This window comes from Nuphar pumila, chromosome 2, assembly GCF_984573655.1.
Source record: "Nuphar pumila chromosome 2, dmNupPumi1.hap1.1, whole genome shotgun sequence".
Taxonomy (NCBI): Eukaryota; Viridiplantae; Streptophyta; class Magnoliopsida; order Nymphaeales; family Nymphaeaceae; genus Nuphar; species Nuphar pumila.
In genome coordinates, this window is record NC_143250.1 from 104,154,649 (window position 1) to 104,168,271 (window position 13,623).

The window sequence follows — 13,623 nt, forward strand, 5'->3', positions numbered from 1 at the left end:
CAACATAAAGCATATATGCCTACACTCTTGCAACCTTCCCAATGAAACCCCCACACGAAGATACAAGGCCACAGATGGCCATTTGTTTCTTCTGTGAAAGTTTCCACTTTCATTATATGCCAAAACTTCATTGCAAAACAAAATACCAAGTGCAACAAGTTATAAAACTGAATTATATAAGTTTTTGTATAATTGTCACCTATGTCACAGGGATTCGGCTAGGAGGGTGCCGCACCCGCGTCGACGCGACTCGACGCGGGTGCGGGTGCGGGTGCCGCACCGGGTGCGGTCAACTTGATCCTGGGTGCGTTGACCGCACCCAGGATCATTAATGTCCATTTTTAAAAAAAAAAAAATTGCCCAAATGGGCTTCGAATTTTTTTTTAAAAAACTTTATGCTAGTCTGTCAGCTGCCTAGCATAAAGTAAGTTTTTCAGTTTTCACGCACAGCTGCTGACAGCAGCTGTCAGCACAGCTGCTGACAGCAGCTGTCAGCTGTGCTGTCAGCACAGCTGCAGCAGCTGTCTGTCAGCACAGCTGCAGCAGCTGTCTGTCAGCTGCTGTCAGCAGCTGCCTGTCAGCTGCTGACAGCAGCTGCCTGACAGCTGCAAAGTTTAAAAAAAAACCCCGCCTATTCCCCAACCCCCTTTTTAAAAAAAAACCCCGCCTATTCCCCAACCCCCTTTATATATATATATATATATATATATTACTTATTACATTTTTGCCCCTGCCGCACCCCCGCACCCGGGTTTTTTGGAAGTGCCGAATCCCCGCACCCGCACCCGCACCCGCACCCGCGCCCGCACCCGCACCCATGTGACATAGATTGTCACCAAAACCCATCAATGTTAGCTAGAAACAACCATGATTTCGTAAAAGCAAGTATAGGCACCTTACTGCACTTTAGCTTGTAGATTGGCTCCCTAAAAGATGAGACAAAGCTATTGTTGATTCTGATCTGCAAAAGAGACAAAAAACAACAACCAGAAGAACACAGCCAAAAGGCTCCAAGGAGAAGCATTTGCAGCTTTAACAAGTAACAGCCTAACAACCTGTGCATAGTCAAGGTATGGTTCAATGTAATTTCTGAACAATGGGAAGATGCTGTCGACAAGGCTTTCCAATGAACATATATTTCCAATATCGTTGTTGACTTTACTCAAAAGACTAAAATGAACACCACCAACCTGAACCACTTTCAGGTGAGACAATTAAAATATGACAAGAGCTCATTTCAGATGATAAAAACAATACAGCACTCAGACTTACAACTGCAACTCGAAAATCCAGCAAGTCTTCCAATGATGGGTATAATGCAAAAACACCATCAATGATCACCTGCAGATTTCGTTATGAATCAGAAGAAAATCATAAAACCACACATAAAAAAATACACAATACCACTCCAGATGAGCGACTATCCAATATCCTCTGCCCAACACGTATCTTCTTCTGAAAGTCAAATATAGGTACTTGTGTAGCATTTCCCATTAACAAATCCTGTTTGCAATTGCATACATGTATGGCAGCTTGAGCAAATTGTCCTTTTTCCAGTAATAACAATAGATAAGAGTTTGAGGCATAGTTAGTTACCGTAAGACTTTTCCTTAAATCATTAAAGTCTATTGACTCCAATTCATTTCCAACATCGAGTCCATTCTGATAGTCCTCCATTGATATGATAAAACAACCAAAGACCGATGCTATCTTCTTTGCTAAGCTTTAGAAGGCACAAAAACAAATGCATTACATCCTAGTAACAAACAAACAACTCAAACAGACGAAACACGGATCCAGCACCTACCTAGTTTTGCCAGAGCCACTGGGACCGCCTATGCCTACTGTGACAAGACAGCTCTTCTTTCTTCGAAGCTCTTGAATGGCTTTAACCAGTAGATGGTATCCCAAGTCAAAAGACTGTCCAAACCCACAAGAAGACATTAGAGGTAACAATGATAAGTGCACTTTATTTGCTAAATGCTTCAATTTTCTAGACATTAAACATGATTGAAGTATTAACCATTGAATGCAGTCAAGCACAAATGGCAGACATATGTGTGTGCATGCATGCACTTGCACACATATGTATGGTATGTATGCATGCATAGACTCATGCACTAAATGTATTATGAAAATTTACATACAAAAATATGTATTATACATACATATGTAACTACATCTGAATGTTATTCATTTACTTGTTACAATTAGGTCAGAAAATATAGAAGACATGTTGACTTTTTATTCTGGTAGCTAGTTGGACAATGCATGGTAGTAGAGGAACATGGCTAGATCCAATGGATCGTTTTGATCCTTGGAGAAGATTGCCAAGAAGACCATTGACTAGTAAAGGTATGAAGGAGAAACATCAAGTTGTTAGCTTGATAATTTCATCTATTGCATTGCCTGGGACTATATAAGATAGTGATGGCTCCTCATTTCATACATGAGCCAGATGTTATGGGACCTTTCAAGTTTCAAAAGCACAGAGCATTTATGCCTTGTGTTATCTAGTTTGGCTACAGTTTACATCGGTCATGAAAGCACAATCCCATGTTCGCCTTATAAGATTTAAGTTGGTTATTCAACTCAATTTGGCTAAGCCATGATCATGAATAACAAAATGCCTTGGGAAAGATTTATACCTGGTTAAGAATACATCAATTTTAGGTGACTTAGATAAATACAAGATCACTATCATTAAGACAGATTTTAAGAACATTAACATTGTCAAGAAAGGAAACTGATAATGATGAGATAACATCTTAAGGAAATACTCTCCTCGTCTACATTTCCATTTTCTTAATAAGCAAAGTACCCATTTTGCTCATAAGGAACTCAATGTAATTGTATCTTTTCTTATATATATAATATATATATATATATATATTGCCAAAAATGAATTTTTTGCTCTACTCGTGCCCTAATTTTGTAAGATTAGCACAAAACAACATAATAATTTTAACTTAGTATCTAAACATATAACTACAAATGTGCATGTATTTCTGTATTTACATGCATTTAAGTGCACTACCAGCACTACCAGTACATCTCCAAGCACAAAAAAGTTGCTTTCCTTTATGAGAGATGCACAGTTCTATACACAAGCCACTTTAATATGGAAAAAGAAAAATGTCTTGAGTTTTGCAGCTCCTATCACACACTATCGCTTGTCAGTAAGCTTAATAACCATGAGCTCGCAGATAATCAAGTTGTCTTTGCACAATAATGACCATACACTCTAAAATTTTCAATCTAGTTCAAAGCAGCGATCAAATTCAAAGAGGGCCCAGATTCATGTCTGCATATTGCCATCGAGACAAAGTAGCAAGAAAAGTACAGCTGTCTGCTCCCTTATTCCCAGCACAAGTTCTCATTCAGTTGATTTTCCTTCACCAAGATACTGTCAGCAATACTCAGCAAGACTTTTTACTGGATTGGTAAGCAACAGAGGCGTAGCTGGGGGGGGGGGCAGGACTGGGCTGTAGCCCAGTCCTGCCTCCCGAAACAGTTAATTTTTTTTTTTTAAAAGCCCAGTCCTAGCCCAGCCCTGATTCCATATGAAATAGATTTTTATCCATTTTGTAGCCCAGTCCTAGCCCAGCCCAGCCCTGACTGCAGCAAATAGTTTGATTTGTCCATGTGAAATAGATTTTTATTAATAATTGCAGCCATTTTTTATTTTATCTCAAAAAAAATTTTTCCGGGGGCGCTGCCCCCGAACCCCCGACTATCACACCATTTTTTTTTTGCTACACCCCTGTTTGTCCCCCCCCCCCTTCACATGAATCCTAGCCAGGCCACTGGTAAGCAAGAACTAGGCAAACCTAGCACTCACTCGATGAATAGCTTAAAACTAAAGACTGAAACAATACCACATGAGTCCCCCACTAAAAAACGGATGAATAGAATTTCAGGCCCACTACTGCCACACTATCCAAGTAGCAAACAACTTTCTTCAGGAACAATTTAATGGTCGTGAAGCTTCGACATCATATCACAATAAAAAGAATCGCAGTATCCAATTTCTCTTACTACAGAAAGAACAAGAATGAGAAAAAAAACAAGAAAGCATTTAAAAGTTTAAATAAAGTTCTTCCTCCGATGGCGATGATGATGATCAGTGAAGAGCAACCAATTTCCTCCTAAAATGATGGAACAAGATTCATGAAACTACAAATTTCAAATGACCGTACACAAAAACATAACTAATAACTGATTCCATTTCCTTTAACCAGCTCCAAAGTCGAACAAGAATACCAAAATCACCGACACAACTAGCAAAGAATCACAATTCTCGAATCTAAAACCAACTACAAGAAATCCAGACCCGATCACGTTCTCAAGAGCAACGCAGGATTCGCGGGCCTTCATCTTTGAATTACGACGACAACTACAAAACACGATCGATTCCAATTCGACAAGAAACTTCAAGATCAAGAAACGCAAAAGCATTCAATTCTCAAGCCAAAAACCGAAAATCGCAACAAAAAACAAACAGGATAAAAACTCATTTCCAATTCGACAGACCTTCATCTTCGAATTACAACGGCAAAAACTACAAAACACGATCGATTCCAATTCGACAGGAAACATCACGATCAAGAAACGCAAAAGCATTCAATTCTCACTCTAAAAATCAAACAGGAAAAAACTCCAACGCTTCCGTTTCAACGATCCAAACAACAAAACCGAATCGAAACAATACAAAAACTCGGGCATCGTGCATCCAACTCGCGAGAATCGGAGAGTGTGCGATCCTTACAACGTCGAGAGGGAGGTTGAACTCCGGCGAATTGGAGGAAGACGCATTGCTCTCGCCATATTTCCGAGTTATGCTGTATTCTTGAGCGAGCTTGAGGAGGATCTCGTCCTCCATGGCGAGAGAGGTTCGGAGCTTTGGCGCGACTTCCTTTCTTTTCTTTCTTTTTTTTTCAATTGTGGATGGAGAGGGAAAAGAAATAGAAAAAGCGGGGAAGAGGAGACTGAAGATGGCGTGAGAAATGCGTTCGCCTCTATTTATAATTATACCTCTTTTTTCTTTTAATTCCTTGTTTCTCTGTCTAAAAATTATTTTTGTTAAACGTCTTTTCATTTTATGAACAGCATTGCGGTACCCAACTATATTTTGGGGTCATCATGTGTCTCCTGCTAGTTGATTGCCCCCTTCTTGGAGCAAAATTACAATAATACCGTACCCATTTTCCCCTTTCTTGAAAAATTCATTCAAGGGACTCATGTTTCGTTTTTATGCAAAAAAGAGACCTCATATTTTTCTATAAATTATTTAACTGGGGTTAATGCGACCCCTTCCAGAACAAGGGGAGATCTCGTACTCTTGCTGTGAAAAATGTCTTGTGCGCTCTTTGAATCAATAGAAAATCTGACATGAAATTTCAGACAAACGTTATCACACCATTAGGGATTCACAACGAGCCGAGCTAGTTCGGGCTGGACTCGTTTAAGCTCAACTCGAACTCATTCGGGTAGATAAATGAGCCAAGCTTGAGCAGCTCAATCTCGGTACACATAAACGAGCCAAGCTTGATCAGACAATCAAGCTTGGTTGAGCTCGATTAGCCCAATTAAATTCGGTTTATGTAGTTATATAATGCACATAGTATATTATATGTATAATTTATGTTTAATTTAACCTATCAAATGGCTTTGTTCAACCGGTAAGGTGTTACTTTTGTGGAGGAGGTGTAACTTTTTTATTTGAGCTCGTGTAAATGTAACTTTTTTATCAGTTGTCACTCAAACACTTCCATCATCAGTGAAATCAACGTGAATCCTTAAGGTTTATACGCCTTTGTCCCAGGTTCGACTCTCATGGGGTGTGCGGGTGCCTTTAAGTGGCGGGCTGTGTAAGTGACCCATTTCTCGGCAAGGGTTTCTCGCCATCAGAAAAATATTTCTATAAATAGGCTTGGAAGTATTTGTTAATCCCACGACTCGGACTACACTTGAAATCACTCCATGTCTAAGACCAAGATCAGCTGGTTGGACTACGAATAAGATAAAACAACATGCTTCAATCCAACACGGTCAGGACAATAGTGTCAGATGGTAGCAGAAGCAATCTTTATGCCAAAACCAGTAACAAGGTCATGGCTACATTTTCCAAAATCTTTATGCACTTCTCCGTTTCGAAAATGTGAAACACGGCTTCTAAAACGTGTGAGGAAACACAAGTTTTAATTGGGAAGCGTGCTTCCAGTTTTAGCTCTTAAAAATATAAATTTTATAAAAAAAATAAAAGAAATATCTTTTTTTCCTTATTTTCTTTCTTTTTCTGTTTTTTCCTTCATGTTTTTCTTTTTTTTCTTCCTTTTCCTGTTTTTTCATTCTTCTCTTTTTCTTTTTTCCTTTTTTCCCCTCTTATTATTGTTTCTCTCTCTCTCTCGGTCTTTTTGTTTTTCCTGTAGTTTATGTTTTTCAATTATATATATAGCTGACAATATTGTGTTACAGTTATATTATTTATTTTGTATTTCAGTTATTATAATATATATATATATATAATTCATATATAATTTGTGTGACTATTTATGAGTTATGTTGCTTATTTATATTTCTGAGTTATATAATTTATATTTCTGGTTGACTATGTCTGAGTTATATAACTTATATTTTTGGTTGACTGTTTTTTAGTTATATACCTCATTTTTAATTGAGGATCCAATATCACTTTCTGAGTTACATAATTTATATTTCTGATTGACTATTTTTTAGTTATATAACTTATATTTTTGGTTGATTGTTTCTGAGTTATATTTTTTAGTTATATAACTCATATTTATGGTTGACTATTTTTTAGTTATATAACATAAATCTTATATTTGTGTAAAATTAGGATAAATATAATTATATTTTTGCTTTCCTTTCGATTCATATTCGCTTTCCACTCAAATCTTAGGTCGCTTCATTTTTCGTTTTTTCTTTGATTTTTAGTTTGCTTTGTAGGTCTTATTGGTTCGCTTTTCTTCTCGCTTTTGAGATGCTTCTTGGCTGCCTTTTCCGTTTCTTATAATTTTAAAAGTGCTGCGCTTCCTGCTCCTACTTCCTCTAGTGACAACTCTGAGTGAAACCTTGCAATTCAAAATGAATAGTTAATAAGTAATGATCGCAATCCAACTCTAAAGTGATCTAGCTGTTGTTCTCACTACCATACTTCAACTGTTGTATTAGTGTTCCTTGATGCCAAGAGTGTTTCTCCCAACAACAATATACAGATGATTCGGGATGTCCATAACCTCTAAATCACCTAAGGGAATCCTTGTCTTTATATTCTATCTTCACACTGTCTCTGCCAACATGATAGCTTCTAAACCAGGCTACTTGAAGTTGGACACAATCCTAATCCCACCCCCTAACCATCCAACTGTTTTCTCTTGAGGGGTGTATGGGATAAGCTTTGAAAATTGCATTATGCTTCATGACAGAACCAGGTGGAAGTTCACACCATGCATGTCGATGCCCCTCATGAATCAAACATGAACCTAAAATCGTACAAGCATCCAAACACATTCCCTAAATCTAAGCAATCGGTGTTAAGAAAATGAATCCTGCTCTGTGTTCAACTGATCCAGATCCAAATACAGGATCCAACGTGGATACAAAGTCCCACATGATTCCCAGCAGTTAGAGGTCTCTTCATTGAAACTTTTCATCTGAAGAAGACCCCTCGAAATTGGTTTGGCTTTTAGCAAGAATGAATCCAACTTGAACACTTCAGGCTCAGCTTATTCAGCTTGTTTACCAGCCCAATAAATGACGACCAGTGTGTTCCTGCATTTGTGGTTATGGTTTTATTTGTTCTCAGGGAAAGTCTGATTCAACTCTCGTTCTTTGTGAAAATGACGTTCATGGTGGGCCTGCTTTTTCAACTATTGCCAAATTTTTATTATATTGATTAATACATCACTTCTCTCTCTCTCTATATATATATATAGTCTTTTTGAGTTAAAAACTATGGCAAGCCTGTTCTTTATGGTGTTGTTGGAGTGGAGTTTGCATCATGGTGCCTTGTTAGTAATAACAATGAACATTGGTAAATAATTAAAGCATAAAATTAAGAAAAATATGAATAATTTCATCCAACATTTTGATTGAAAACCCCCTATAATAAGTATTTATAGGAGAACACGGATCATCAAGTTTGCCACCCACTCATTTGATTAATTTTAGGCCATATGAAAGCTTAGCAATAACAGTTTCCCCACCCACCATGTAGATCTAAACTACATTGATTTTAGGCCATATAAAAGATTAATTTTATGTGTGCGTAACTTGTATTTACTACTGAAATTAATGATGTGGTTAGAGAAGGAAGAGGTAGCATCCACCTTAATTTGGAGCTTCCAAGGCCTTACGACAATGAGCTAACTGGAATAATTCGTATGACTTATATTTATGCATCTCTTCTCTTAAAAAAAACTTATATTTATGCAAGCCCAAAAGTGCTGAGAAATGGGTGTTGAGGAGTTTGGATATGAAATGAGTCCATTTTTTTCCGATAAGCAATCTTAAATGGCTTGAGCTTACGAGATCAATTCAAGAAAATGTGTCGTGGTGTATGTTGTTTGCTGATGATATTGTTTTGATTGATGAGTCTAGAGCTGGGGTTAATGCTAAGTTAGAATTATGCAGACAGACATTGGAAGCAAGAGGTTTTAAGTTGAGTAAGAGTAAGACAGAATACATGGAATGTCGGTTTAGTAAGCAACGAAGTGGTGATGGAAGTGTAGTGAAGCTTGGTGAGTAAGAAATACCGGTGGATGATTGTTTCAAATATTTGGGATCTATCATTCAAAAGTATGGAGAATTTGATGGAGATATAAATCATAGGATAAAGGTTGGGTGGATGAAATGGAAAAGTGCAACTGGAGTGTTGTGTGATCGTAGAATGTCACTGCGGTTGAAGGGAAAGTTTTATAAGATGACTATTAGGCCCGCTTTACTATATGGTACAGAATGTTGGGCTGCCAAGAGGCATCATATTCAAAAAATGAGTGTAGCTGAGATGCGTATGCTTAGATGGATGTGTGAAAATACAATAAAATATAAGATTTGGAACAAGGAGATACGTAAAAAGGTAGGCGTTGCACCCATTGAAAATAAGATGAGAGAGAATCGTTTACGGTAGTTTGGACATATTCGACAAAGGCCTAATGATGCTTCAGTTAGAAGGATGGAGAAATGGAAAAATATATCAGTTAAAAGAGGTCGGGGTAGGCCTAGGAAGACATGGATGTTGATGATAGGAAAGGATATGAACGCTTTGAACCTCACCGAGGACATGGCATTGGATATAAATGACTGGAGGAGAAGGATTCATGTGGAAGACCTAGAATGATTTTCTTTTTTGGTTCATATCGCTGACCCCAATTGTTTTGGGATGAAGGCGTAGTTGTTGTTGTTGTTGTTGTTGTAATCTTAAATGGATCCATAACATTAACAAAATGTTCAAATCTAAAGAAACTCAAATAAAAAACTTAAACTAAAACTAGATTCAAATGGATTTCTTAGACCTCCCAGTTTCATGCTGCTCTGCTCCTACATCAGTCTCCTAGCATTTGACCTGATTGTTTGAAAGAAAATTACTTGGTTGGTGGGATCTCAGATTTGAAAAATTTGTCTTGTGGTGACTTGAACATGTACCTTGTGCGCTGCATCATGGGTAATTTTTTGGTTCTTGCATTATTAAGCTTTGAAAACACACACATGGTTGTGAAGACCTAACTGTCCAATTTATGTAGATATCATGGGTGTGATTTTGTATTGATTCAACCAAACCATGTGAATGAGTTGTGTGTGTGTTTTCTCTGGTGTTGTGAAATTTGTTTACAATGTGGGCCGTCGATTTTAGGCTTTCCAGTAGCATTCTTTTTTTTCCTTCTTTTAATTTGAGAGAGAGGAAACTGAAAATTTTATTAGAAAGATTGGAAGAATAGTTTTTTTTTAGAAAAAAGATTGGAAGAATAGTTAAAGTAACAAAATATAGATGATGAGAAGTCAACATGCAAAGGTAGAGAAGAGTAGGCAAGGGAAATAGAAACAGTAAAATAGAAAAACAGAAAGGCAATAATGAGAAAGTTACCAAGAGAGAGACACAAAAGAAATATAACGTTACCACTCATGAAGATCAACAAAATGTTGAACTCATGAACTGAACAAGAGTAAAAGCCAAAACAAATAAAGAAAACAAAAGAGAAAAAGAACATCAGACGACAAAACGGGCTCACGCAGAAGCCGTTGGCCCAAAGGGCGGCAAAAAAGGAACATCGTCAGCAGAAGGGAGCGAGAGATCACTAAGATGCATACGCAGGATCGCATAAACATCCACCAAAATTTTATGCACCAGATTATGAATGTTAACCAAAATTTGATGAAAATGAGCATTGTTGCGTGCCATCCAAACAAACCACCAAGAGGTAAGCAACCACGTCTGCCAGATCAACCTCCACCTCGTGCTACGCCTAATACAAATTGGGTCCAAGATCAGATCGAGCGCAAATGACTCCTTAACAAACACTTCTGGATGCCTCCAGGTCCTATTAAAGAGTTCCACAAATATTGGGTAAGACCAGAACAAATGAAACGTAGATTCTTCTGCAGCTTGACAAAGAACACACCAACTCAAGAGCTGAAGGCCTCACTTCTTTAAATTATTGTGGGTCTGAATCCTATCATGCAAAATTAACCAAGTCAGGACCTGAGAACGGGAAGAAGAGGCCTTCGCCCAAAGCACACTCTCAGGCAACCAATCAGGCTCTAGAAGGAGCAATGATCTATAGACTTTGAAGGTGAGGAACTCTCCTCTTGGCGCAAGCGCCCATTGCAACCACTTAGCAAAATTTTTGAAGTCCTCAAAATAGTCTCGAAAGAAGGCTAAAGCCCTCAACCACGATTTACGCAAATGCGAGAACGTCATACCCCGAGTTCCCAGGCAAACCGAGATAAGAGCAGGAGCCCCATATTTAGCAAGAAGCAAACGAGCACAAGGGTTATCCGGTTGGTGGGCTAGCCAACATTGATTGGCGACAAGAACAATGCTCTATAGTTTGGGTGCAGGAACACCTAAGCTAGCCATATGTCGAGGTAAGAACACCGAACGCCAACCAATCAAGTGATGCTTACCCTTGAGTTGACACCCAAACCAAAGAAAACCTGCCAGCAAGCACGTCGGTTGTTTCTCCACTCCCACAGAAATCACAAACATAGACATAAAAAATTCTAAAATAGTGGAAAGAACATCTCTGACTAAAGTTAGACGGCCAACGATGGAGAGATAAGGCGACAGCTACGATAGTAATTTGCGCTTCACGTTTTGAAGTGTCAGAGCTTATGCAGCAGAAGAGAGGCACTTCACTTGTAACGACAATCTCAGGTACATTATAGGTAACTAAGAAATAGTGCAATTAAAAATCCTCCTCCCGGCTGCAAGCATAGTGGACCGAACATTGAACATAGTAAGAGAGCATTTATTTTCATTCAGAGAAATCCTGGATAGAGAGAGGAAGAACTGAAGGATAAGCTTGAACCTAAGCATCTGCTAAACATTTGCACGATAAAAAATGATCATATCATCAGCATAAGTAAGAATATGACCTGAAAAGTCTGAAACCTGTAAAGGATCAATGAATCGCGATGTCGCAGCTTGCTTAAGCAAGACCACAAGACCCTCAACAATTGCATTGAACAACAAAGATGAGAGATGACACCCATGCCGCAGACCCCGCCCCAGCTTGAATCGGTCTCCTCTAACACCATTGATATTTAACATGGCTTGAGCATTTGAGACCAGCTTCCTCACCCAACCAGAAAAACGATGATCAATCCAAAAATTTGATAACATGTAAAATAAAAAGGGCCAATGCACGAAATCAAAAGCTTTATGAAAATCTAATTTAAAGACAAAATAAGGTTGACCACTATGCTGCAAAGAATGAAAACCTCGGATGCCATGATTAACGAGTGTTGAACCCTTTTATTACGGATGAAGGCGAACTGAGAGTCTAAAAAAATTTGGTGAGCCACCAATTTTAGCCTATTTGCCAAAACCTTGGCAAACATCCAATAGAGAACACTCATAACCGAGATTGGTGGCCTCATCATCTTTTGGAATAAGCAAAATAATAACTAAGTGAAAATGATACGGCAATTTGGAGTTACGATAAAACTCGTCAAACATGCTCACCACATTTGACTTAACATAGTCCCAAAAGATTCTGAAAAAGTCGACATGAAACCCGTCAATACCTGGCGCTTTCCAACCCGAGAGATCCTTAATGGCCCTAAAAATCTCATCTTCAGAGAACCTTCTTTGCATAGATCTGGTTTCTCATGCTAAATCGACCCAACTATAACATTACCAATGACACCCTCCACAGCGGACGAAGCAGATTATAAAGCCTTAAAATATAGCGTGACTGTCGGATTAACGTGCTTATTGAGATAGAGAACACCCCCAATGAAGATAGAAGGAACGACCTTCCTTCTATAACGATGTGAAGCATATGAGTAAAAAAATTTAGTGTTTCCATCACCAGCCGCAAGCCATTTTACCCTAGATCTATGCTTCCAACGAATTTCCTCTTTGACCCTCTAGCTTTTCAAGAGCATAGTTCACTCTAAGGACCTGGCCTGGAAACTGAGAAGTTGCAAATCAGAGAGAGAGTTGGGGGAAGACATAGACTGATACAACGTAAAAATGACATGATCCCATGCAACCATTTGCTGAAATTTCTTCACATTACGACTATGAAGTCATACCTTGATATCATTAGCTGGACGAGAAAACTTCTTTTGAACCCGAAGAGCTGCCCAATGCTCATCAGAAGGATTCTTTCAAGAATTAGCAATAACTGTGAAAAAATCTGGCTCCTGGAGCCACCATTCTTCAAACGCAAAGCTCCTGACGGATCTGAAGTCATTCTCCCAATGAGTGATGATATGCCCATGGTCCGAGATTGAGAGAGCAAGCAACACACTTAACGTCAGAAATGAGGTCAAGTAAATTAAGAGTGACAAAGACCCTATCAAGGACCCTACAACATAGGCAAGACCGCCTATTCGACTAAGAGAAGTGCTCCCCGGTTAGAGGGATAGGGTATATGAGATGTCGATTTACAAAGGCTTGAAAACCTCGCATAGAGGGATTAAGAATGATGAGCTTATTCGAGTCATGAATAGATAACAAACAATTGAAATCTCTCATAAGAAGGTGACACTCCACGCTAGAAACGATAATCCTATCTAAATCATCCCAGAACATGGGCCTTATGGCGGTGAGATTAGGGCCATAAATAATAGAAATCACTACCCTTCTACCAACTGTCTGCAAATTGAAAGCAATAGATAGAGAGAAAAGGCCTATGTTCAGTTGAGATAAATTTAAAGACTGCTTCCCTAAGATAAGGGTATCTTCGGCATGGTTGACTGTAGTCTTAAAAAAATAATCAGCTCCCTGCCAGATGCTAGAAGCGAACGCGAGCGAGATGACCACCATTTTAGTTTCACGTAAAGCAATCATATTAGGCTTCTCCTCCCTACCCCAATTAGCCAAAAATAGGCATTTTGTGGGATAATTCAGGCCCCTAATATTTCAACAAACAG

At 38.6% G+C, this 13,623-nt stretch overlaps 1 protein-coding gene across 3 annotated transcripts in view; it reads right to left on the reverse strand.

The window, feature by feature from the left end:
* Nucleotides 1-4,990, reverse strand: part of LOC149846508 (uncharacterized) — a 43,460-nt gene extending 38,470 nt beyond the window's left edge. For all 3 annotated transcript variants that reach the window (XM_089998036.1, XM_089998038.1, XM_089998039.1), the window contains exons 1-7: nucleotides 4,769-4,990; nucleotides 1,808-1,920; nucleotides 1,597-1,723; nucleotides 1,405-1,503; nucleotides 1,273-1,341; nucleotides 1,056-1,190; nucleotides 896-961 (exon numbers count right to left, since the gene is read on the reverse strand). In XM_089998036.1, the coding sequence (XP_089854162.1) occupies nucleotides 896-961; nucleotides 1,056-1,190; nucleotides 1,273-1,341; nucleotides 1,405-1,503; nucleotides 1,597-1,723; nucleotides 1,808-1,920; nucleotides 4,769-4,882 (723 nt within the window). In that variant the 5' untranslated portion in view covers nucleotides 4,883-4,990. The remainder of the gene's footprint in view (nucleotides 1-895; nucleotides 962-1,055; nucleotides 1,191-1,272; nucleotides 1,342-1,404; nucleotides 1,504-1,596; nucleotides 1,724-1,807; nucleotides 1,921-4,768) is intronic.
* Between the last annotated feature and the right edge of the window lie 8,633 nt (nucleotides 4,991-13,623).